The sequence below is a fragment of the Melopsittacus undulatus genome, chromosome 2 (genome assembly GCF_012275295.1).
Source record: "Melopsittacus undulatus isolate bMelUnd1 chromosome 2, bMelUnd1.mat.Z, whole genome shotgun sequence".
NCBI classification, from domain to species: Eukaryota; Metazoa; Chordata; class Aves; order Psittaciformes; family Psittaculidae; genus Melopsittacus; species Melopsittacus undulatus.
Window position 1 is genome coordinate 3,762,248 of NC_047528.1, and position 26,978 is coordinate 3,789,225.

A 26,978-nucleotide genomic window follows, 5' to 3' on the forward strand; every position below is an offset into this window, starting at 1 on the left:
CTGGCAAGAAGACAAAAACCCAGTTTCTACTCCATTGCATTTCCAGCCATGCAGATAAAATGAACGCTTCTGTTCATAGAGAAATGTTCATAGCCTCTATGAAGTCAAAGAAACTGTAAATTAAAAGCATGTAGCAAGAAAAATCCCAAATGCAAAAAGAAAACCGTATATATATATGGTTTATTCCATATATATATATAAAAATGCGTGAAATAACTCCAACTCCACAGTCGAAGCTTCTAATTTAGAAAGCAAGCAGGGAGAAGGATGGGAAACTTGTCAGAGCCAGAGCAATCCTTGCAAACACAGATAGTGACAGGAGGTTGACATCTTCCTGAATGCAACTGATTGGATCAAACCCACTGAAACTCCAGTGAACCCAAGTGACAAATATTCTTAGTGACAAAGCTCCAATTTAGGAGTCTCTCTTCCATCTTGTTTTCTTGTCACTACTCTTTCGCTTTCTTTATTGCATCTCCTGGCTAAGGCTCTGAGTTGCACTGCCTCCAGTCTGAGCCTGGCACACTTTCACATGCAAAAGCTCTGTGTGAAGAGCTCAGACTAACCAAAGGAACAAACACTTGCTTCCCTAGGTGGGTGATGCTGGGGTAGATCTGACCCTTCTTTATGCCTGTTAAACTCCCCAAAACTCAAAAGAAAGGAATGTCACCATATAAGGATGGGTCCATCCTCCCTATTCCAGTGACCTGTATCCTGACACTGTCCCCTTTTCACTTCCTTGGCTAATGCCCACCCATTTTTCCTTCCACCCTCCTCCTCCTCTTCCCCTTTTGTCTATACTTCCCCTGCCTACAGCTATAACAGCTCAGGCTGAAATCCGTGTGACTCTGCTCTGTGATTAATAGCTCCCAGTTCTGATGACTGATTGCCTATGCCAGTTTTAATCACGGCAGCTTCATTTGCTCTTGAATCATCTGGAAATGGCACTTGTGGATCACTGTGTAACAACATGCAACAAGACAGGGAGTGGCAGAAGAATTCTCTACTGGTTGGCTTACCTATGTCTGAAATCTTTATTTCTGACAGAAGACAGGAAAGCAGGGAATAGAAGAAAGAATGAGGCGTTAGCAGCTCAGTTCGATGCATTATTAGCAGATTGAAAACTTGACAGTAACTGTATCATACAATGCAATAATAAATAAAGACTTAGCTGGAATGACACTGATATATTTTATAGTGGATATTCCTTGGCAGTGAGCTCACTTTATGTACCGCTGCACATCACAAAGGAAGCGTGATCTCACCTGCTTGGAGTTATTCATTTAGGCAAGAGATAGGACCAGGCAGAGCGGATCATTCAGAGTGGTACTGAGCATATGCAGATATCATTATAGGTTTTTCCACTCAGTCAAAGCAATACCTTGTGTGTGACTAAGGTAACTTAACAGTTGCACAGTTATGGGTGGCGGCTCATTGCCAAAATCTCACGAAATTTGCCCAAACGACTGAACTAACGCTGAGCTGGGTATTTCTCATGGATCTATTACATGCCCATCTGCTGTTACCTATAACCCACAGCGCATATGCTTTCCTCTCCACAAAAGAACACTACACTCAGAAGATGCCCCCCACCAAACAAAACCCAACACCCAAACAGTGAGGGTGTAAATCTCTGAGGAGATGCTGATATGAGAAGACACAAGCAAACTCTATGGCTTTCCTGCATAGCTCTTGATCAGCTGGCGTCTGAGCCCACTCAGTTTATGGCACACCAGAGTGAAGAAATGCTCATTAGATCCAGTATCCTAAGTGTTTGCACAGATGAAGCAGCAATCGCTCCGGCAGATTTAACTCTGGAGTGAGTTTCACTCTGTGGCTCTGCACAAAAGCCAACAAGGCCACTCTGTCAAGACTTCCAATTCTCTCTTGCCCAATGAGGAAATGCTCTGCAAAACCTCCACTGAGTCTGGTATTTCCACTGACAATGAAACAGGGATTGTGTTCTCAAACCTGTACTTCTGGGAATGAGATATTAATCCCACTCAGTTGCACTAGGATTTGGGCCCCAAATCACCTAGGCTCTTCTGGAAATCTCACCTTTAGTCATTACAATAACTTTTTGGCATTGGAAGAATATTACATTCTTTAACGTGGACCAGGTCTGAAGATTTATTGCAGCTTCCCACCTTACAAACATGAGAGAAACGATGTTCTCATGTACCACAATGGAACAGCAAGAATCAAGTTCTTGCTTATTGACTCAAAAGGTATCCCAGGCCCCTGAGAGGTAAACATCTCACTGTGGCCTTCCTAACTCAATGACACTTCCTGATTCCCTTATTGACCTGTGAGCATACCAAGACAGCTATTCTGTATGTGCCAGCCTTGTGCTGACTGTTTAGACTTTGTTTTCTCATACACAGTGAACTAAGACTATGGTTCTGAGTGTCAAATAAGACCTTCAGCAAGGTCTAAGGACTCTGGAGTGTTTGTAAATGAGGGACTAGTGGGATCTTGCACCAATTTTTATGCAGATCAGCTCTTTTTATATGTGGCCTTGTGGAGCAAATGGAAATACAGAGCAATGCTGTATGGGATGCTGCTGCTCTAGGAAGCTGTGGAGTAAGCTTCTACATGGCAGTCCTTGCAGAAAAGAAGCCTTACTTTTGTCCTTAGCAACCAGGACATTAAATGTGAGTCGAGCAGGAAGGTTCCTACTTTTGGGAACATTCTAATTTTCAGGCCAGGTCTTGAGAGGCAAATGGGAACATTGAATCTTCCTACCCTACCATGCTAACCTCATATTGACCTCTCAGGACGTTAGGCTGAGCCTTTCAAGCAGAGACAACTCATTCAGAAACACTCATTTAACTCTACTGACTTTCCTGGAGTCAGTCATGTCCAGCCACACAGAGTCTAGAATCAGGCCTTGGTGCTTTGAAATGGGTAATTGTGTTTGTTATAGATAGACAGTAAAACTATCCCCAATGAAGTCAGTTTGCAACTTTCAGTCACCATCTATTGAATTTTGACAGAACTTGACACAAATCTTTATTTTTCCCTCTCCCTCCTTGTTTTTAATGGATGTTCCTTCCCCATCCTCCCTATTTCTCCCAGTATATATATTTCCTCCATTGTAATTTGGGGTTAAAAGGAGACACTTCACTTCTTTTCAGATGATCCATCCACCTATATGTCCACCCTGACACTGCTCTTCAGGTAGGAACTGAGGGGGGCTGATGAATTTGCCCCCATGAAACACAACTAGAAAGACCCAGTCTGTGACTACTTCGAGTGATCATCCTGTCTTAATTATGAATGATCATCTGCCCTGATTAACCTCTACATATCATAATCGTGCTGTGCCCTTTCGAGTCACCTCATCATTTTAGGTCATCTCTGGGGCTGATTGTTAATGTTAAGGATTCCCACTAGTCTCTAGCTACACAAAAGGCAGACTTCAACACAGTTTGATTTAGCAGCACGATAATGTGCCAATACTTTTGGGGGGGTGATATATTTCTGTGTTTCCCTGGTGTAAATCAAAGTCAACAGAGTTTCAGAAGAGGCAAATCTGGACAGCTTCCTGTTTTCCTACAGGGTTTCTTTAAGAGCTTTGCTCATTTTCCTTTTGGATACATCAGATTTCTGCAGAACTTAAAGGCATAATTATAATGGGCACATTCAGCAGAGTATACCTCAGTTCCAGTATGTTGGTGACATTGCCAGAGGGAAAGATCCTTCGGATGTAGTTGAAATCTCCAACATAAAGACTTCCATCAGACCCACATGTTAGGGCAACGGGAGCCAGGAGTTTGTTCCCATCTGCAAGACCATTGCAACTTGGACAAGAGATGCTACGTCTGCGGCCGTTACCCATAATGCTTCCAATTACAGGTGGCTGCTGGGAGATAAACTGGTTTTCCCCATTTCCTTTATGTAAGATGCCTAAGGAGAGAAAACAGTAATCAGGACATTAAAGAGAGACAGGGAAACTGAGACCAAAGGGAGCACAAACTGGCAATCCCAGAAGAGGAATTTGTCATGTAGCAAAGGAGGTTTATCATCTTTCACAGCATTGTTTTGTGATGGTTTCTAATGAGGAGCCCCTTATCTGGAGTATTTTTTATAGACCCATTGCATTTTTGGCAGAACAAAAGTATTCTGGGAGAACAAGACTGTTTTTAGCATTGAAGGAAATAGACTTTTCAGCATCTCATGGCTTTTTACCTGTCCTTTCTGTCCCTGCTCGCTCTGTAATTTGGAACTAACCAGGTAAAAAGCAATGACACAGCTCATGGACAGATAAGGGACAGGAAGACCATGGTGCATTCTGTAGAGAAATGTTTCATCTGCAAAGCTTTAGAGAAGCTCTGCTGATGTTCCCTGTAAGTGCAGTGTTTTCAGTAGTGATGTGGGCTGAATTAGATGCTTGCTCCTATACCACTACTACCATCCAGAGGGACACAGTGCTTCTTTTAAACATGTTCTGATCAGCCTCAGTCTTGAGCAGCCTTCAAGGACCCTGACACCTTCCACTTTCCCTTATGTCCCGTGAAGCCTCTCATTTCTGCAAGTACACTTGCACATTGGAGGATGTGTCTGGTTGGAATTAGGCTCAGTGGTATTATTTTAGGACTATTTTCCTTGTTAATACCCTTCTTTTAAGACACTACAAAGTTAGACGTGCCAACATTCAACTGCTTCATGATGGCAGCTTCTTTTGCATTTACATACACCAAACTGCTTCTAAATGTAGGATATTAGAAATAATATGTTAGGAAAACATATGAGAGGGTACATTTGTTGACCAGGTTTCTTTTCTTTCCTTTTTTCAGTCCTCAGTGATAAGAAGCAATGAGGTCTTGCAACAGCACATAGTTCCGATTATGTGTTACGGACAACCTACCGCTCTGTATGTTGAGGGCATGGTGTTTATCCAGGGACCATCCTCCAAGCTTGGAAGCATCAATTTCATAACCCTGAAGCACGGCTGTCCTCTTCTCCCACAGGATCAAGTCAGGACAGGATTCGTACTCATAACCTACTGAAACTAGGAACAAGATAGAAACAAAAGACCCCCAGATTAGTAACCCAGAAACGCACATATAGAGTTTCAACTGAGAAGGGGTAAGAGCATTTCTACAGGCAGCTGCCAATTCCATTTAAACATCCTCACCATAATGCAGACTCCTAATAATTTTCCCTTTAAAGGCCATCCTGCATTTATAAAGGTCAATGCAGTTGCAGGTGTTGGGTAAATGTGTTAAATATTAAAAAGGCATTGGTTTAAAGACATATCTGAAACCAACGGGGATTCCAGAGTGTAAAGCAATGCCTGGACTCATGGGGAGCATTTTACTCCTATCTACCATCTTTGATCCAAGTCTGCGTGTCAGGCACTTGCTAAAAACCATGTCCTTTCTTGGAAAGTAAAGACTTCTCCAAATGGGTCACGGGGCAGCAAGTCCCTCAGAGGCAGCAGTTTTAGACCAGGCTGACTTGTCATTGTCAATGTCAATAGCATTTGCTTGTCATGATGTCTAATCAGAACCTATAAAGAACACACTGGAGTTAAGAGTAAGAAGATGTCAGTGAAAGGAAAATCGTGTTTTTGACAGAATAATGACCCCTTGATGATTTTCTCAGAAGCAGCAGGAGCAGTCTCATTGATCTGCTTTTCTTCTGCCCTACCTGATCTTTTCAGCACTAGCAGCTGAAGCAGAGCAGAGCTGCGAGTCCTACACAATGAAAAGCAATTACATAGCTCATTTTTTATTACTAGACAAAAAAATAAAGGTCTGATTTTACAAGTTTCTCAGCCTCCTTGAAAAGTGCTGAGCATTGAATGAACTCAGGATCCCCCACCAAATACAGCCCTTTACCAGATCAGACAGTATCACAGGAAGACGCAATTTAGGATATGAAGGCTTGATATTTTCCACTCTTCTAGAGGAGGACATCACTGGAAGCCTGAATGATGACATCCTCAGATGTGGTTGAGTATTCTCAGGCTGCAGAGTTACACCATGGAGCCCTCCAGGACACAGTGCTGATTTTAAAGATGTAAACACAGCCTTTCAGGATATGTCACCAGGGCATGTTTCCCAGTGTGAATTCCAAACTGGATAAGGCTCAGCAGGTTGTATCATCCAGCCTGCTCAAGGTAGCTGAGCCTGAGTGAGAGGAAGACACCCATTCTTCCTGCTAGAAAACAAGGTCCTCACAGCTACTCTAAAAAGACTTATCTTCAGTTGGATATGAGGCATCAGTCAACATCCCTTCCATCAACAAGAGCTCTATTTGCTCATTTGGGATCTCTCCCATTTTGCTGGTATCATATTCTCAGCAGCCTGAAAGGTCCAACCTAGACTACTGAAGACCTGTAAGTGAATGCCCTCTGGTTGCTGATCAGATGAGAAGCAATCACTGCAGAGCTGCATCACCCCTGCTCACTGTACTCAGGGTAGGCTCTTCTCACCACCACCATCGCACAGGACTCACTGGGTGAGGTCTGAGATGGAAGCAGGAAAAGGAATGGAGTGTGTCTGCATTCATTCACAGCACAACTTCCTGCCCCACCATGGACTTCAGCTTCTGCCCCTGTAGAGTGGGTGGCTTACAGTAATACGCACGTTGATTATGCAGAGCCTTCTTACTCTCTGCCTTGCAGCTTCTGACAGTCTTTTGCAGATGGAAATCAATGCACAAGGTATAAGAAGAGCATCATGCTCCAGTTTGGGATGGAGCTCTTGAATGGGTGACAAAGAGGAAACTAAGATTAGAGCAATCCTGAAGGTCAGGCACAAGGAGGAATGAAGACAGGGCTCAGCTCTAGGCATTTCTTTCAAAGCAGCGCTGACAGTTTTTGGCTATAGGTGACAGGTAGCCAAATGCCTCTAATCCCAGTTCATTCCTTCTGTACAAGTATGATAGCAGCAGCTCAGGATGTATGTGCTGGGCCACGAGCCAGAGAACAGAGCAGTATTCATCTGCTGGGGAAATGGTGTGGTGTCTGAGCAGCTGGGCCCAACCCTCTCCAAGGAAACAGCAGTGAACCAGCAGGGACTACTTCATGTGTTAGCAGTATGGACCATACCGATCTGATGATAGAATTAAAGCTGGCCAGGGACAATGAGGACAACAAGGACAACAAGAAAAGCTTCTATAGGTACACTGGAAATAAAAAGAAGACTAGAGAAAATTTGGGCCCTGTATGGAAGGAAAAAGGAGACCTGGTTACCTGGGATATGGACAAGGCTGAGATACTCAGCTTTTTTGCCTTGGTCTTCACTAGGAAGTGCTCCAGTGACACTGCCCAAGTCACAGGAGGCAAAGGCAGGGACTGGGAGAATAAAGAGCTGCTGTAACAGATAAGGTTCGAGACCTTCTAAGGAACCTAAAAGTGCCCAAGTCAATGGGGACTGACAAGATGCATCTGCAAGTCCTGAGGGAACCGGTGTATGTAGCTGCCAAGACTCATCCATCATATTTGGGAAGTCGTGACAGTCTGGTGAAGTTCCCACTGACTGGAAAAGGGTAAATATAAACCCCATTTTTAAAAAGGAAGACTAGGGGAACTACAGGCTAGTCATTCTCACCTCAGTGCCTGGCAAGATCATGGAGCAGATCCTCCTGGAAACTATGCTAAGGCACATGGAAAATAAGGATGTGGGTGATGACAGCCAACATGACTTCACTAAGGGCAAACTGTGCCTGACAAGGACAGGCAGACACTGGATGGAGCAGCCTTGAGGAGAAGGACTTGGGGTGCTGGGTGAGGGGAAGCTCCCCATGACTCAGCTTCAGTGAGTGTTGGAGCCCAGAACCCCCCCCGTGTGCTGGGCTGCACCCCCAGAGTGTGAGCAGCAGCTCAGGGAGGGGATCCTGCCCCTCTGCTGTGCTCTGGGGAGACCTGAGAGCAGCTCCAGTGCCTAAAGGGGCTGCAGGAAAGCTGGAGAGGGGCTTGGGACAAGGGATGTAGGGACAGGCCAAGGGGAATGGCTTGAACCTGCCAAGAGAGGGGAGACTGAGCTGAGCTCTGAGGCAGAAGCTCTTCCCTTGGAGGGTGCTGAGGCGCTGGCACAGGGTGCCCAGAGAAGCTGTGGCTGCCCCATCCCTGGCAGTGCTCAAGGCCAGGTTGGACACAGGGGCTTGGAGCAGCTGCTCCAGTGGAAGGTGTCCCTGCTCATGGAACTGGATGAGCTTTAAGTTCCCTTCCAACACAAACCAGTCTGGGATTCTATGATCAAGGATAAGGTCTGTGCATTGCCACTCAGCTGCTTCTAAAAAGAGCACAAGCCCTGGGGTCACTTACCAAAGGCTTCTGAGAGCCCATACACCTTCTGGCTGTAGACATCTGTCTTGTCCCAGATGAAGTAATAGGACAGGTCTGGTGCTGCTGCAAACCACTTTCTGAAGAGGCGTCCCTCGACGGCCACCATGAGGTGGACTTTCATGAGGTTGAAGGGGATGGTGGGGTGGGTCATGCTGATCCTCAGCACTGATTTGTAGCCAGCTGTGCGGCTGCTCAGGTAACTCACTTTGATTTTACTGCCGGAAACATTAATCTCCTCCTGCAGAGCCTGTGGAAAACCAATGCAGGAGGTGTTAAATCAGTGGTGAGCAGACAGGAAAAGGCAGTGAAGCTGTGATTTATCAAACACACCTTTACAGAAAGCTCTGGTAGACACGTCTAAAAAAGCAGCCCACGAGGCATCAAGTATAAAACCATATATGTAATTTATAGGAGTAGTTGTGGAAGCAAGGAATGCCCCACTCTTTCTCCATCTCTCTTACATGGGACAGCAGGCAATCAAAATATCTCATTGAATTCAGTATTTACAATGGGACTCACGGTCCAAAGGAGCCCCAGCACCCATGGCTAAAGGAGCTTGGAGTCTGAGATAATCCCAGCCCATCAGTTTAGCTGCCAGTTTCTGTCTTATTCTTCTAGGTTTCTATGGCTGCTAATTTTTGCCTCCTGGCTTCTTTTTCCCAGTAAAATATCAAGCCCTATACTTGCCCTGTATCCTTATGGATGTTCCCTGGCCGCGATCATAACCTGCCATTCTCTCCATGTCATTGGTTAATATTGCTTCCACCCTCCACCCTCTGACTTGCCCATTTCTTCCTCTTTGACCCTGCTCCTCTCCTACCTCACCTCTGACCATCTTTGCCTGATCCACCTCCAGCTTTCTCGTGTCCTGATCGTTATTGTTTTACCTCGTATTTGCTCCTGCTGATAGAACCATGGAATGGTTTGGGTAAGAAAGGAGCTTAAGATCATCCAGTTCCAACCCCCTGCCATGTGTAGGGGCACCTCACACTAAACCATAGCACCCAAGGCTCTCCCAGCCTGGCCTTGAACACTGCCAGGGATGGGGCATCCACAGCTTCTCCTGGCAATCCATTCCAGTGTCTCAGTACCCTCACAGTAAAGAACTTCTTCCTTATCTCCAACCTGAACTTCCCCTATTTCAGTTTGAACCCACCACCCCTTGTCCTATCACTGCAGTCACTGATGAAGAGTCCCTTTCCAACATCCTGGTCCCTGCTTAAAACTCCTTCCCCTTTGTCCTGCGTGATGAAGCTTTTGGCCTAACCTACCACCATCAACCCCTTTCCCTTCCCTTGTTGCTTCCCTTCCTTTCCCAAATTCCTCTGTATTCCAGGTGAGTTACTTCATTTTCTCCTCCAGCCATGAGTGTGGGTATATCTGTCTGACTGGGACAGTGATCTCACAGGTCTCTATTGCAGTACAGAGTTTCACAAAAGACTGGACAAGCAGCAGGGGAAGTTCTGTCTGCCCATATTCTGCTTTCAGAACAGAGAAGTCTCAGTAAACATGGGATCCTCAGCTAATTTACTTGCTAAAGTAGAACCACATCTTAAAACTTCCTACACTTGTAGCTGGAGCAACGCAGGGAAACTTCCTGGAAGTCATCCCTGACACCATGCAAAATACTGATAAAAAAGAGCATTTCTGTCTTAAGTCTTAGGAGAAACAGATTTAGTTGTCCCTTCCCAGAAAATGCCACTCTTAGCTAAGCACCCAACGTGGACATTGTCAGCACAAGTCAGGAACCCCTGGCAAAGTCTGAGAGATGATGGTAGAAGCTTTGCAGTGAGCTGCAACAGAAAACGTGGTCTAATAGTGGGATGTGTTGGAAGCTCACAATTGGCACTGCTTCTCTCCTCTACCACTTCTGAGATACTTTGGTGTGCTGGACCCTAAATGAGCTGTGAAAATACTTCCCTAGCAACAAACAGCTTCCATAATATTAAGGGCATGGAGGCTCGAAGGCATGTAGGTCAAGAGATACATCCATCCATCCACCCATCCACCCATCCTGGTGTTACCCAAGCTACATGGCTCCTATACTCAACTCCTACATGGGAGCAGCACCCTGCCCTGGCATGACAAGTTGGTCATCCCTCACAGGTTTTCTGCTTAGTGTTACCAATAATGACAAATCTTGTTATCTGCCCCCTGAAAAGACCTCTTCAAAGCTGTTACCCAAGGCCCAACACTTGTTCAAGTGCTAACTTACACCTCGGAGTGCTGCAGCACTTGACAAACGGACACATCCAAAGGTTAAAGCACTATTCCACTATGCTCATAAATATTTACTTCCCCTAATGCAGCCTTTTCAATTTACATATCTCAGGGCCTAGGAGGCTCCAAAATGACAGAACTGGGAGAAACCCAGGATTTCTGAAGTGTATTTTATGAGCTCAGCAACAAGCTGGGCTGGGACCAACGTCAACCGGAGACCAACTGAGCCAAGCTGCAGTAAAGGTGGTCCCTTGTATCAAATCTGTCTTCATATATAATCCCTCTAGGAAAAAGCCAGGCAGAAATAATTGTCATGGAGTTACTATTTGCAATGTCTGGTTCAAATCCCTGTCAGATATAATTAGTCCTTTCTGTCATGATCTGTCTCTGCTGTCTGCTATTCCAAAGGAAGGGTCAGCCCTGCGGTACCAAGGCGCTGAGCAGCACAAGGGGCTGTGTTTAAAGACTTGAAGAGAGGATTCAAATGGTAATTCAGATTATCCAAAGAAGCATTTGTAGCTTGTAAATAGTGATAAACTAGCAACAAAGCATGGCATTCGTGCGGGGAGTATAATCCAGTAGGACATTGGTGGGAGAAGAGGGGAAGAAGAAGCTTTAAAAGATGTGGAGTGCACCAAAAAGTAACAACAACTGGATTGTGTCCTTATTTCTGTTAGATATTTGCTGTCTGGCCCAGATAAATGCACATGGTGCATCTGAAGCCCTGTTGGAAGATAAGGGCTCTTGGAATTCATCGAAGCTTAATCAATATGATCTCTAAAAGTGGTCATGCCACCAGGCTGATCAGGAGGAGAACTGGTTCTTCAGGCTTAGTAGGGATTTTCACAACTTCCCTATTTCTGTGTCCTCTTCACTGCTGGGTGCTGATCTATGGCTCTGTCAGTACCAATTCTTCCACTCTTTGCACGACACAATGTAGAAAATCTTATTTCTGTGTGTGGGTTACACATTTCTCTTACAGTTTCTCTTCTCCTGCCAGCAGACAAGGCAAGGAACAAGCTTTTTCTTCCAGTATGATGCTCAGAAGGAATTGTGAGACAGAAAAGCATTTAGGGTCTGATTCAGGGGCTTAACACAGACATGTAGCACTTTCAAGATGTTCTATGGCATCTAAAGCCTCTGCAAGGGGATGACAGATCTAACATGGAACTTCTTGAGATCTCTGTCTTTATGAAGCTACAGCCTGGAGGCCTGAAGGGACACATCAGAGCATCTTAAATGGCACCAAATCTGCCTTTAGGCACCTGAATAGAGCACTTAAAATGTATTAGCTTGTCTTTTGATTGCATCCAGGCAGAGGATGCTATTTGGTGGAGCACATGAAGCTTCTATCTGCCCACTTGTCAAAACCTCAGCCCCGCCATCTGCTTGGCACCTCCTCCCAGCCTTTTGCTCACACCTTTTGCACTTCACATTTCTCCTCTGTGAACTGCTATTATAAAATGCAGCTGCAGAAACTGTCATAGAGTCACAGAATCATTGAAGGGTTTGGGTTGGAAAGGACCTTAAAATCATCCAGTTCCAACCCCCTGCCCTTCCACTAGACCAAGTTGCCCAAGGCCCATTCAATTTGGACTTGAACACTGCTGGGGATGATCATTTAGGTTATATTTTATAGTAGGTATATCTAGTATAGGAATGTAAAGGAGTCCATTTATGGACTGAAGTACTCTGCCATGAGTCAGATTGTGTTGTATATGTTGTACACTCCTACACCACAAACTCTGTTAACCTTCAGCTTATATTTGAGGTCCAATACTGCTTACTGAGGTTTTAGCTCAATCATTTGGCATGTACAAAAAGTACTGTTCATCATGTATGGGATTCAGCTTATCTAAACTTGGGTTTATCTAAACTCCTCTGAACTGTTCTTCTAGGGCTCTTCATGGCAAACAGGCACAGACAAGCTCTTCAGGAGGTTGGTGTGGCCACATTAGCTTAAGAGTGGGATTCAATCTGGTTCAAGGCATCTAAAATTCAGATGTTGGCATATAAGTGTGGGAAGTGATGTGGGCATGTAATCATCAATTACAGTCAATGGAGATCTAACTGATACCATCAGTGGGAACCAGATACATTCAAGATAGTCAGCTTAATCAGTCTGTAGGCTCCATTAATGATATTGATTAGGTTTCTGTCAGCTTTAATGGGAGCTTGGACATCTAGCACACATCCAGATGACTGCACATGAGCACCTTATTTAGTTGCCATAGTCTCAAAATTACTCCCACCTAAGTCTTAACTAGAGCCTATAACTACAGGTGTTTGGTATAATTTGGGATGTCCAAGTTATCTGACATTCACAAGGGTTTGGCAGATATAATGCTGGACAGTGATAGGGGAATCATCCTGGATTGGCAGTTGGAGGCCAAGCAGGGTATCTGCAGGACATTTCATATGGCACTAAACATCTATGATGAGGGGGGTGAGGCACTGGCACAGGTTGGATGCTCCACCCCTGGCAGTATTCAAGGCCAGGCTGGACACAGGGGCTTGGAGCAACCTGCTCTAGTAGAAGGGGTCCCTGCCCCTGACAAGGGGTTGCAACTGGATTAGCTCTAAGGCCCCTTCAACCCAAACCATTCTATGATTTTTGACATGCTGAATGCTGGTGTCTACAACCCAGGGAAAAACATGCCAAATACAGGAAAGCTTAAATGCTGTTGCATCTGTCTATTTCAACACAGGAAGTGTTTTTAAGGAAAATAATACTCTGCTCTCGTGAGACCTCACTTGGAGCATTGTGTGCAGTTCTGGTGTCCTCAACATAAGAAGGACATGGAGCTGTTGGAACAAGTCCAGAGGAGGCCACGAGGATGAGCAGGGGCTGGAGCAGCTCCTGTATGGAGACAGGCTGAGAACATTGGGGCTGTGGAGGCTGGAGAAGAGAAGCTGCGTGGAGACCTCAGAGCAGCTTCCAGTGTCTGAAGGGGGCTACAAGGATGCTGGAGAGGGGCTCTTCATCAGGGACTGCAGTGATAGGACAAGGGGTAACGGGTTGAAACTTAAACAGCAGAGGTTTAGATTGGATATAAGGAAGAAATTCTTTATTGTTAGGGTGCTGAGGCACTGGAATGGGTTGCCCAGGGAGGTTGTGAATGCTCCATCCTTGGTGGTGTTCAAGGGCAAGCTGGATGAAGCCTTGGGTGATATGGTTTAGTGTGAGGTGTCCCTGCCCATGGCAGGGGGTTAGAACTGGATGATCTTAAGGTCCTTTCCAACCCTAACTATTCTATGGTTCTATGAAAATGGATAATTCAGTTGTTTGTCTTATTCAGTCTAAAACCCAACTTTCCTTTTGGCAAAATACTTTGAATCCACAGCAGGTTGTTAGAAGTACTTTATCTGACTCAGACTTCCTTAAATAAGTAAAAATGGGATGACGGATTAAAAGTAACCCTCTTGCTTTGCTCCCAAATGTCAGGAAATGCAATGAAACCCCGGATGCTCCGCAGGCTGGCTGTTGGCCAGCCATCTGCTGCCTGATTGCACATCTCAGCAGCTTTGGAGAGTGAGGGGATTGCCTTCAAACCCTGAGAAAGTTCACAGCCGATCCTCCACCGCTGAGCTCTGTAATGCCCAGTGCATGAAATCAGCTCCCCAACAGAAGAAAGGCATTAGAGTATAAGCGACCCATCATTCAAAGGGCTGCCCTAAGGCTTGATGTGGGTCACATGAGGGTCCCAGCCCACCTCCTGCGGATGAGAGGTGAAAGCAAAGCAGAGCCAAATGAGGTTTTTGCTGTTGGCCACAGTGCTTTGCTTCTATCTCTGAGGGATAAGGGAAAATAAACCTTCTGTGTGTGCTTGTGAGTGAGTGCTCCTGGCAAACATCTGAAAACGGTGCAACAAACATGGAATGCTTTTTAGGAAAGCAAGGGAATACTCGTGTTTGTTTTGCTCAAAGAAAGCAAAAGCAGCATAGAAAGGAGATTATTTTCTCCTTGATTCAGATGGTTCATACCTGGATTTCAGGAACAATAGGACCTTTCTCTGAGCAGGAACTTGCAAAAGCTGTTAGTGGCGATGGGGAGACCACGGGGTTGGGCCGGGCGAAGTTACTGAGGTCACAGCTTGGGATCTCATTCTCCTCGTGCCTCATGACGATGGTTTCCATCACGAAGAAGCGATCCCATGGCAGCCACAGCGTGTGCTCCTGGGTGATGAAGGGAGCCCGCTCGAAGTGCAGGATGATGGAGATCCCACCAATGGTCACGAGATCAAAGCTGTTTAAAGAGAGGGGATACCAAGTTAGTATTCCATAATACTAGCTATGGCACCAGTTAGTACCATTCCATCCATCTGTAACAGTTCCCTAGCAAGGATCCCCTGGAAGATCACTGCAAGAAATATTATAGGGTACATCTTACAAGCCTAAAGCCTACATCTCACAGGAGCTTTAGCTGAGTAAAAGCAAGCTGCAGAGGCAGGAGTACAAACTCAGCTTCTTTGCATGTTGTCCTCATGTATATTAAAACCATACCCATCCTCTTTTTGGAGACAAATGTTTATCTTTGTTAGTGCTTTTCTGGTGTTATTTAACCATACATTTGCTTTTCTTCTTTCTTTTTAAAGTATCTATCATCCAAACCCAGTCACAGATTGGATCAATTCACATGATGAAGGAGACCATTTGGAAAGTGGTTTCTCTGACACACCACCATATAAATTGCCTTGGCATCACTGCTAACCTGAGTAATACCTAATGCAACCCAGGGAACATGTGGAACCCAGGCATGTGCTAAGCTCAGTGTACCAGGCACAGGGAAGAAATGAACATCATGAAGGCAGCCATAGCACTCAGTGTTGCCTTTTGGGACTCTTAAGCAGTGAGAACAGGACAGACAATTCACTGCCTGTGGTCTGCAACTTCACCCTATGCTACCTCCAGCCAAAAGGGCTTTCCTGCCTGTGTTAGTATTGGATGATATTAGGGCAGACCTCCAGCATGGTGTGAAAGAATGTTACCCTGATAAGGAAAATACCCATCCCTTGGATGTAAAGATGTTGGGATAAGGGATAGGGTTTTTGCTTCATTTTGCATTCAAACTCCACATCTTGGCAGAGATGGAGATTGAATTACAAGATGCATCTAATACGTATAGACTCAAAAAGGAGGTGTTAACTGAGAAAGGAAGGGATTTCACCACAATGTGAAGATCTCCCTGTTTTCTTCTTTGTTTTCCTTCTCAGTATCTATTCAGTGGCAATGCCAAATGTGTGTTTCAGGCAAAGAAAGTTTTCCCATCCTTGCTTCTCACTTTCGATGCTTGGCGCTAATGTATGACAGTCACACAGCTTTGAAGCATGTGAGCAGGCTTGCTGGCTTCAGCAGAGCTCCTCATGCACTTAAGTACCTCTCTGTGCATAGGAACTAGGATCTGAAAGCATCTGAAAGTGCCCCAAGCCAGACTCAATGCACCTTGCAATCACAAGGTAAGAAAGAAGCTGAAAGAAGCATTTAAAGTCATTTTAAAATGAATTATGAAGCTTTCAGATAGGCTGCAAAAATCCCAAAGGAGCCACAAGGAGTCTGAACTGGTTCTCAACCCAAAATCTTTGTCAAACAATCATACAAGAAGAACCTATTTTTTGACAGCTGAGAGACTGAAGAACCATTTAGCAAATGCAACAATGAAAAGCAAGTTATTCAGGAAACAATGTGAAATTGAGTCCACGGGAGGGAGTGGAAAGCATTTGAAATAGCTAAAGACATGTTTATTCTATCACTCAAGTGGGGGCATCAGCTTCCCAGACCTATGGAGCTTGGCTCGCAGCAGCCTGATGGAGGAACGTGCTGGTCCTTGCCAGCAAAGCTGCTCAGCATTTGTACTTTGATGAGAACATTTTTAACAGTCAATTAGCATTTGGCAAAGCCTTCAGCTGGGAGGGAGAAGCTTGCTCTGCAGGAATCCGGGCACTGAAAGGGGCAACGGGAGGGAAGAAACAAACAGTACAAATGATGCTCAACAAGTTTATAGGCAAGTGTTTTTATCTGGAAACGCCTCCTTTTACCTCCTTTGTGAGAGGTTCTTGGCTCTGTAGAGCCTGGGGCAAGGATGGGAACCTTCTTAGAGGGGGGGAAATGACCTTGAATCTCCTGCATCCCCAAAGCGGGATGCAGAAGGGAAAGCACCACCTCCACGTCAGGCTCCAGCAGCTGTGAAAACAGACACAGTGCAGTGGTTTTAATAGCGCCTGTTGTTATGAGCCTGTTGTTCCAGAGACACAGGGTGCAACTTTGAAGTTACCTTGATGAACCGAAGGAAAGCTTAAACCCCAAACCCAACAGAAAACCCCAAAGCAAAAACACCTTCCTCCCAGCTTCCTTTAGTGCGATTCAATTTAACAAGAGCATCTTGGGATTGAAGGAATGAGAGAATTTCATTTCTGGTTTTGCTGCTGATCTCTAATGCCTTTTTTATCACTCTGGAAACAAATCACACTTGTTGTACAGTCATATTGGTCTGTTTTGCTTAAAGGACTCTGGAGAGACAGGCCAAAGAATGAGATTCTGCCTTTATTGATGAAGCTGGCTCAAAGGAGAACACCCCACAGGAAAATGTAACCCTTTCTCATCTCCTTGGCTCTGAAAGCTCATGGATTTGGTCTGAGTTTCAGCATGTGATGGCAGATATACCACACTGAAAGAGTCAGGAGACTTTTCCTGCTGTTATTAACACTGTGCCTCCAGCCATGGGATACTGAGGACTTGCAGCCTTCATAAACTACCAAATTGAAATCAAATTTGATTCAAATTTCATCAAATTTGATTAAAATTTCATCAAATTTGAAGCCTTACATAAAAATATGGTTTATAATCCAGCATGGATACCTTGATCCATCGATTAGCTTCGCTTTACAGAGAAATGTATACAACAGAGTGGTTTGAGAGTTGTCATTTTACCTTCATGCCTTGTTCATGTGACAAAAGGCAGTGTCTCAGTACTTAGGCTAAAATCATGTGCAAGCCTTGAAGCTATCAAATCTCAGACTACGTAATATGACTTAAATGGGACCAGGATTAGAGGTTGTATGTGAGGACTGTAACAGGAGCAAAACCTACTCACAGAGACCTGGAATGAAGTGAACTGATTTAACTAGGCAACTCACTACATGTGTTCAAGCATAAATATTCCTATAGTGAATATGCTAGATAACAAAGTTTAAACAAAGGATCTCATAACCCTGGAACAAGGTAACTACTTGCATATGTATTCCCATTTTGTCTCCAAATCAGAATAACACTGAAGATGATCCAGGCGACCCCAAGTGACTGTGCACTGCTATGGACTGGAATCTGCTGCTGTAGCTCAGGTGAAACTCCTTGCTTAAGAGCATCCCCTTCTTCAAACAAAGTGACTCCATCACATGAAAACTGCACTGTGCAAAAGCTGATGAGAAGTCATGCTCTACACAGAAAATTAACTGAAACCCATCAAAATGCACACTAGTCACTGGAACAGCAATAATTCTTTACTTGATTTTGAAAGTGCTTTACAAATAGCATTTAATAAATGCTGTAACAATCAGTAAGGAAGACAAGTGGGTGTTATCTCCCTTTCACAGGCTGGTTGGCTGGCCTAGGAAGGTTAAGAGATGCATCTAATGCTCCTTGCTACATCAGTGGGATTAGAGGAAAGAAGGGATGTCGACATCCTTTTCTGCCCTGACAGTTTTAGTGTGAATGCTCTTAAATACTTGAAGGCAATTTTTAGAAGACCTGGATTTTGGTGTTCTTTAAGAGAAAGGCTTTCACTTGTCTATTTATTACCTCCAAAGTACACTGTGTACTGTGGAGGTAATGATCCCAGACTCAGCACTGCAACTGGACAATGTGTTGGACATTGACCATGCACCAGATGTGCACAAGGACTCTGCAGAAGCAGACTGGTTGGGAAGGAAGGTGAATAAAGTGAGCTGACATCATACAATCTGAGCTTTGACTGACCACCAGCAGCTGCTGACAGAAATCCCAGCTTCAGGATGAATCCCTCTCTGTTGCAGATTCCCTGCTCTAAGACAGCTGATATCAGTCATGTTTGTCATTGGGAGCTCAGTGTCTGTCAGCAACTGAGTCAGCAAACTGCAGCTCCTTGAAATGAATATCACTTCTGGAGGCTGGCAGCCAGCCCTGAGGAACCAGCAGCCCACTGAAGATGGGTGGAGGACACAGCTGCTCCAGCTGCATCGCTTCCTGCCCTGCTCAGCTGGAGGCTGTGATGGAAACAGCCCTAGTTTGAACTGTCAGTAGAATATAGGATCATGGAATCCCAGACTGGTTTGGGTTGGAAGGGACCTTAAAGCTCATCCAGTTCCAACCCTGCCATGGGCAGGGACCCCTTCTACTGGAGCAGCTGCTCCAAGCCCCTGTGTCCAACCTGGCCTTGAACACTGCCAGGGATGGGGCAGCCACAGCTTCTCTGGGCACCCTGTGCCAGTGCCTCAGCACCCTCACAGGGAACAGCTTCTGCCTCAGAGCTCAGCTCAGTCTCCCCTCTCTTGGGCAGGTTCAAGCCATTCCCCTTGGCCTGTCCCTACAGGCCCTTGTCCCAAGCCCCTCTCCAGCTTTCCTGCAGCCCCTTTAGGCACTGGAGCTGCTCTAAGGTCTCCCCTTCAGGAGTCTTCTCTTGTCCAGGCTGCCCCAGCCCAGCTCTCTCAGCCTGGCTCCAGAGCAGAGCTGCTCCAGCCCTCGCAGCAGCTCCATGGCCTCCTCTGGCCTCGCTCCAACAGCTCCACATCCTTCTTATGCTGGGGGCTGCAAAGTTAGATGCAGTAGTGGGGATTTGCCTTTCACCACCCAGGAACTAGAATGAAATTGTTATTCAAGTATTAGAAAGGTCTGGAGCTTGAACATCAGTGCTCGCCTCCCTGCCCTGTGTTTAACATAAAGCCCCTCTGTGCTAGGCACAGCACAACTGCAAAGCAAAGAGGGAACCTTTTCCAAAAGAGACCACTAGTTTTCCTGGGATGCCTCTTTATTACCCGGACTTCATTGTCATGTCATCCCAGAGGTGGAGCATCACTTGGAAATCCTCCCAGTCACCATCAGTAGGTGCAAACACCCCTGAGCAAGAACAAGGCAGAATTAAGCACACATTACTAGCATATGTTCCTCTCTTTCATTATAATTCTATCATCTTTGGCCAAATCAAACCTTTAATGGAAGTCATAGAATCACAGACTGGTTTGGGTTGGAAAGGCCCTTGAGATCATCCAGTTCCAGCCCCCTGCCAGGGATTGGAGAGGTGCTAACACCTAAGTCCATTCCCAAGTGCTGGTGGTTAGTAGTGAATGCATAGAGCATGTGCAGCTGGATCCCCTTGTGTTCCAGCTTTTGTTCTGAAAAGAAAGGGACCCAATTAGCACTGACAGACAAAAGATAAGATGAAAGACATTCCCAATTTGCAATGCTTTTGTTTTGGTTGAACGTGATTGCTCAGATTTTAAGCACCTGCCTCCAACACAACCGTAATCTTAATGACTTCTTCCTAATCATTTCAACATGAATTAGCAACAATAGAGCTGCAGGGAGCAGAAGACATCTTTTCTTTACATGCATAGGCACTGCATTGCCCATTTGTTGGTTAAAGATGCTTGGTGTTATCATAAGGTTAATAATAATAATAATGATAATGATAATACAGGCTATTTCAGTTGGAAGGAACCTATAATGATCTGACCAGTTCAGGGCTCACCAAGTTAAAACATGTTATTAAGTCCAAATACCTCTTAAACAGACAGGCTTAGAGCATCAACTATCTCTCTAGGAAGCCTTTTCCAGTGTTTGACCACCCTCTTGGTAGAGAAATGTTTCTGTATGTCCAGTATAAACCATCCTCTGGAGCAGCTTCATATCATTACAGCACTTCCTATCACTGGATACCAGGGATCAGCAGCTCTCTCTCCACTTCCCCTCCTCAGGAAGCTGTGGGAGCAATGAAGCCACCCCTCAGCGCCCGTTTATCCAACCTAGACAAACCCTAAGTCTTCAGCCATTCCCCATAGGACATTCCTGCCAGCCCTCTCACCAGCTTTGTCTCCGTCCTCTGGATGCATTCATGGACCTTCACATCCTTCTTAAATGGTGGGGCCCAGAACTGCACACAGGGCTCAATGTGAGGCCACAACAGTGCTGAATACAGTGGGAAAATCCCCTCTTTTGACCATCTGGCTTGATGCACCCCAGGATGTGGTTTGCCCTCTTGGCTACCAGAGCACATTGCTGGATCCTACTGAGCCTACTGCTGACCAGCATCCTCAGATCCCTTCCTGCCTTGCTGTTCTCTGGCCATTCCCCTCCCAGTTTATACTTGTGCCTGCTGTTACTCCATTGTAGGTGAAGAATCTGGCCTTTTGACTTGTTAATTTCATTCCATTAGTCATAGTCCAATGCTCCAATCTACCCAGATCCCTCTGTGAGGCCTCTTGTCCCTCAAGAGAGGCAATAGCACCTCCAGTTTGGTATCATCAGCAATGGTGCTGATGGTGCATTCAACTGCTGCATCCAGACCTTTGATAAATACATTGAACAAAACTGGTCCTAGATGGAACCCTGAGGTTCAAGGAACACCAGGATCACCTTTCATGACCAGTTGCCAGCCAGATGTAGCCCCGTAACAATAATGCATTGACATCTTCAAAAGGCATCAGCAATAAACGTGCTCTTGGAAGGAGTTTCTCTTTAGGGTGACAATGATGCTGTAACTGCTGCTTGAACACTGTAAATCCTATAGACATCCTACCTGCCATCCTGTCTGCTGATTGTGTATCCAAACAGAGGATTGTTGACAAAGCTGATGTTCACTCCAACCAGAGGGGTCCCATCTGCTGTCATCACCTGGCCTCGAATCACACATGCGTGTCTGCAAGAAGAAAAATGGTGAGAAATACTAAGTTTTTGGGCAAATTCAGGTTTTCCTCTATTTTTATGGCTGAAAATTCCTATGGATTAGAAAGCTCAGGCCTTTATGCCCTGGAAAGCTGGGAGACATGCTGTACCTCTTGATGGTGGGATGCTGCTCTTGGAGACTATTAGGAGTTATGTATGAATATTCAATACCTAAAATGAGGTTAATTTTCACCCTACTCTTTAAAAGCAACTGCTGCAGGACACACTCCATTAACTCTGGACTTCTGTAGGAGTCACAACACGACAATGGAGTTTGCTACAACCAACCAAGTTTCTTGACAATATTGTCCTAATTAAAGGCAAAGCACTTTTAAAACCCAGGAGAATAGAAACCTACCAAGCACTGCATGGGCATATTGAAGGCACAAAAGCCACAGACGCATCCTGACCAAGGCTTGACAGCTCATTTCTTCCACACTTGGGAAAACCACGACAGATCATTTGCTAGGTTCAGACAGCTTCCTACGAACTGCCTGGGGAATGGTGACAGGAAGGGCTTTTTCTTCCCAAGTTTGGTAGATTGCACTGTTTTATGGGCTACAACTACTCCAATTACTCTGTGCTCTGTAATGTGCTCTTTTATCTAAGGGTTTCAAGGATCTTTACAAACATTGATGAATACTGCAAGATAGGTATTTTACAGAGAGAGGAAATAAAGCACAGTGGTTTTCAATTGTCCAAGGTCAGCCAGGAAATCTACAGTAAAGCCAAAGACAGATTTCCTCAGTTCTTATTCCAAAGTCTGTTTCCAGAGCTCTAAGTCATTGCTACTTCAGGAACTTCCTATAAAGACAAAGCATCACATGTCCGGGAGAGCGTCTGAACCCAGTTTTTAGCTGAAGGTAACTATTTCTCTGAGCAATACCAGCAAATTGTGGTGTCAGTGTGCCAACGGAGCCAGTGAGTGATTCTCCTTGCTGCTATCCCGCTGGAGAGCAGGGATTGAAAGCCAATGTGTCTACAGGTGCGGGACCAGCTCTCAGCTGGAGTAAATCATCCTACCTGTACATGCTGTCTACCTGCCTCAAGTGAGAAATGTCACTTAACTGCTTCACCGAGGATGGTACCTGCAGTGGTTTGTAAAGAGGGTTTCAGAAACATGGATCATCAGGGAAAGATCAAGTGATTTTCTTATACGCCACCTAAAGATCTAATATTGTATAATACAAGGAGATTAAGTTTCATTTTTGTTTAACAGGATTTGTATATTGCACAGCACAGGAAACCATTTGTCAGGGTGTCTTAAACAAAACTCCTACTGATCTAAGCAGAGAGCTCCAATATTAACAAAACTACTCAAAGCGTTACCAGAATGTGACAGCAATCTAAACCACAACCGGATCCATAAAATTATAGAATTCCAGACTGGTTTGTGTTGGAAGGGACCTTAAAGCTCATCCAGCTCCAACCCCTGCCACGGGCAGGGACCCCTTCCACTGGAGCAGCTGCTCCAAGCCCCTGTGTCCAACCTGGCCTTGAACACTGCCAGGGATGGGGCAGCCACAGCTTCTCTGGGCACCCTGTGCCAGCGCCTCAGCACCCTCACAGGGAAGAGCTTCTTCTTTATATCTAATTTAGATCTCCCCTGTTTAAGTTTCAACCCATTCCTTGTCCTATCACTACAGTTCCTTATGAAAGGACTTGGAGCAAACTGCTCCAGTGGAAGGTGTCCCTGCCCATGGCAGAGGATTGGAACTGGATGAGCTTTATGGTCCTTTCCAACCCAAACCATTCTGTGATTCTTTCTATGATTCTATATCCTTTTCCGTCCTTAGAGAGACCCGAGGAAGGGTTGGAAACTGCTTTCTCTCAGCTCCTCATCAAATGGATGCACATTTGTGAAAGACAAGAGATCACAAGAAACAGGCTGGTTCTTGATGATGAAGTCCCAGGCACGAGGGACTCGGTATTCTGGATGACTGGCAGCATATTCAAGCCAACACTGGGACTATGAATGGTTTAGAGTACTTGGGAGACCAGATCATACGTTTTTGTGACCCCAAAAGGAACACTTCCACCTGGTATTTTCTCCTTCCAAGAGTTCAAGCAAAGGAAAGAAACACAACACGTTGCAGGCATCTCTCCTGCTGTCCTGCACAAAACATGTGTCCAAGCAGTTGCAAACTTCTAAGCAATACTACAAGTACATTGGCCTAGATCCTCAGCTCATGTTAATGGAGGAGTGTGCTTTATATCGGCAAGCATCTGGTCCATTACATATCACACACAGCTATTTCTACAACAACAAGCACCAGCACAACATGGACAAAGAGCTGCCTCTCGCCTTGGCAGCTGCAACAAGTACATTTGAATTCCCACCTTCCAGGAGGAGACTCAGTTCCCATTCTAGACGATGCTTCACAGAGCTGTGCTCCAACTGCATTAGCACATCTACATGCTCCCTAACTCAGAGGACACTGGCATCTCTTCCTAGAGAAGCAAGCCCAGCTGCATCCAGCATTCCCACAAGGACTATAACAATAGCTTTATTTACATGTTATAAGGAAAGATGTTCCCGTAAAGGGGACATCTCTCCCAAACCACAGTGATAAAACAAAGCTGGAGCAACATGCACAGATCTGAATTCAGCTGAAAGCAGGTGGGATGGAGACTGAAGGCAAACCATGTTCTCCCTGATTAGAGCCTCAAATCTCCTCCTTCCCTGGGTGACAAAAGTTGCTCCATTTGGGAAAATGCAGTTAACACAGTGAGCTGGAAGCAGCTGGTTGCTCCAGTATCAACGTGTCCTTTCTGGAAGCAAGATCAGCTATCCACAATGCACCAAGCCCCCCAGGAACCTGGTTAATGCTAATTTAGTCAGCCATTTCCTTCAGAAGACCTTGGTCTAAATGCAATTACACTACAAACAAGTGAAGTGGTGCTGCTAAGATGCTCAGATCCCAATCCATTTACATAAAATTAGCTCTCATGTTAATAGAAGAGATTTATTCCATCAGTCCAGCCCTGCCAGTTCAGTGTTTTCTGCACTTGAACTGAATTTCTTGTAGCTGGAGCCTCATCTTCCCATTGAATTATTAACAGATTCCCCCTCTTGCTTCCATTTTGGGGCTTTTTCAGGTTTGGTTTTGTTTCTCTCTCTGTTTTTACATAAGGCTGTGTGGATTCTTGCTTTAAAATGAAAAGCAGTTTGTTTTTCCCCTCTTTTTCAATTAGATTTTCCTTTTCTTTTATTTTCTTTCCATTTCTTCCATAAAAGCTTCCCTAAAAGACCAAACCATTGCCAAAACGCTGCCTAGAACGCCACATATGGCTATCAGGCAATTTTACACCATCACTTTGTGAACTCATTCTTTATTCCCTAGAAAATGAAATGAACTCTTCCTGGTAAGATCTGGGCCACAGTGGCAAAGCAGGCAGGGGTGCATTGGTGCCTCTGCATTCCCATTGCTCAGCTCCAAAGGAAGGTTGACAGGCTGTCAACGAAATTCAAGCAGACAAAACCAGCTTTAGAACAGAAGCCAGAGGAGTAAATTCCCCAAAAGCCATTTCACATTATGGGAGCACATTAAAGACTTGTCTTTCATACTGACTCTGATCCAATGTGTCATAACTTAGACATTGGCCCATCCAGTGTCTCTTATTCAGAGATGTTTTCTATTGATATCATGCTTGGCACTGGGAAATAAACTAAAATACTGCTTCTACTATATATGTTTTACTGGGAAAAGAAAATTCCATGCACCCTAAGCCCCTTTTGATGCAAGAAATGCACATTCTTTCCTTGACTGAGGATAGGTACCATGGGAAATCTCACCCCCATGAATTTCTGCATGTATACATTTCAAAGTATTTCCACCATAACTCATTATGCTTTCTCCTTTAAAGGTTTCAGATGTGTGGAGATGGCTGTCACGACTGCTGAGCCATCCTCAGCCAAGTTATTCATCATAAATATTTTCACTTGCTGCTATAAATCTCTGCGTCTCTTTGAACTTACCACTTCCATATTTTATTGGGGTGTGTGCATATATATATATGCACATACATATATATATATATAATGTGTATATATATACAGAATTTATACTTCTGCTCTGGATGAAACTTCAGCAGAGCACCACAGAGTGAAAATCTAGATAGCTACTACTTATTATTAATTAAATCAGATAACTTTACATCTCTTTCTTCCTCTGCTATAGACTTTCTATATGACACTGGTCACGTCATAGAATCATAGAATCATAGAATAGTTACAGTTGGAAAGGACCTTAAGATCATCCAGTTCCAACCCCCCTGCCATGGGCAGGGACACCTCACACTAAACCATGGCACCCAAGGCTTCATCCAACCTGGCCTTGAACACTGCCAGGGATGGAGCATTCACAACCTACTCTGTATGTGTCTTTGTATTCCATCTGCAAAGTAACAATCAAGGCACGTCCCGTCCTTACAGAGACATTAGAAGGATAATTGTTGTATCCTGCTAATCCCTTGCATAGGGATTCTTATACTCTCATGGCACTTCACCTGTGATATTATACTCAGACACTTTGCTGGTAAGAGCCTACAAATAGAGTAATTTGTTACAAACATAATCTTGTGGCTTTAGCTGCTGTGACCTTTTTGCTTGATAACAACACAGGATGAAGCAAAATGTACCTCATCCAGTTTGGGTTGGATGCCCCTGTCTCATGTTGAAACACCTCAGGACAGGATGGTAGAACCCATAGTTCTAGTACCCATAGAACCCTAACCATGGTATAACCCTAACCCTAACCCATACTATGTTTCTGTGTTGGGCAGCTGGCATACAAATCCAGCTGGATTTAGCAGGGTTTGTTGTGATGGGACATGGGGCAAGTGTGAGGGTGCTGAGGCTCTGGCACAGGGTGCCCAGAGAAGCTGTGGCTGCCCCATCCCTGGCAGTGTTCAAGGCCAGGTTGGACACAGGCACTTGGAGCAACCTGCCCTAGTGGAAGGTATCTCACAAGCAGGGACTTCTATTGTGGCCATGACAAACAGAGTTTGCAACAGATTCTGCCACTGAACTTTCTGAGCAGCTGATGAAGTGGGAAATGCAGGAAAAAAAGAGTGAGTGATGAAGAGCAAATTTTATAAGAGCTCTGATCAGGCTTAATAAAAGAAAGTCCATTCTAAGTTGTTTGCAATGAGAAACAGTATCTGCTTCATTTGTTTAACCTACTCAGTGGAGCTATTTCTAAGGTCCCATCACTAAAGGGTCAGGAGATGCTGATGATTCTTTATGCAGGTATGGTCCTTACTGTTAACTTTTTGCAGGAAGCTTTCTACAGTCGTTTAGATTTCCTACAACACACACAGTAAAAACAACTGAATTAAATGCTTCAAAGAAAACCCATTACTGCAACTGTCTGAAGAAGGACAGGGGAAAAAGCAACATAATGGTTGGATACTTTTATGCATGTGGCTAATGAAGTCAGTATTTGAAGTCCAAGAGGAAAGCCCTTATTAATCAAGTCTCTTCAGATCTGGTTTAACCTGACAGCCACAAAACATCCAAAGGTCTTCAGCTGATGTTTTTAGGATT

General features: G+C 44.8%; 1 protein-coding gene across 1 annotated transcript in view; it reads right to left on the reverse strand.

The window, feature by feature from the left end:
* Nucleotides 1-26,978, reverse strand: part of TENM4 (teneurin transmembrane protein 4) — a 404,484-nt gene that overhangs the window by 61,679 nt on the left and 315,827 nt on the right. Inside the window, exons 17-22 of the mRNA XM_034073053.1 lie at nucleotides 21,285-21,404; nucleotides 14,504-14,765; nucleotides 8,279-8,546; nucleotides 4,871-5,014; nucleotides 3,660-3,909; nucleotides 1,020-1,040 (exon numbers count right to left, since the gene is read on the reverse strand). Coding sequence (XP_033928944.1) covers nucleotides 1,020-1,040; nucleotides 3,660-3,909; nucleotides 4,871-5,014; nucleotides 8,279-8,546; nucleotides 14,504-14,765; nucleotides 21,285-21,404 — 1,065 coding nt within the window. The remainder of the gene's footprint in view (nucleotides 1-1,019; nucleotides 1,041-3,659; nucleotides 3,910-4,870; nucleotides 5,015-8,278; nucleotides 8,547-14,503; nucleotides 14,766-21,284; nucleotides 21,405-26,978) is intronic.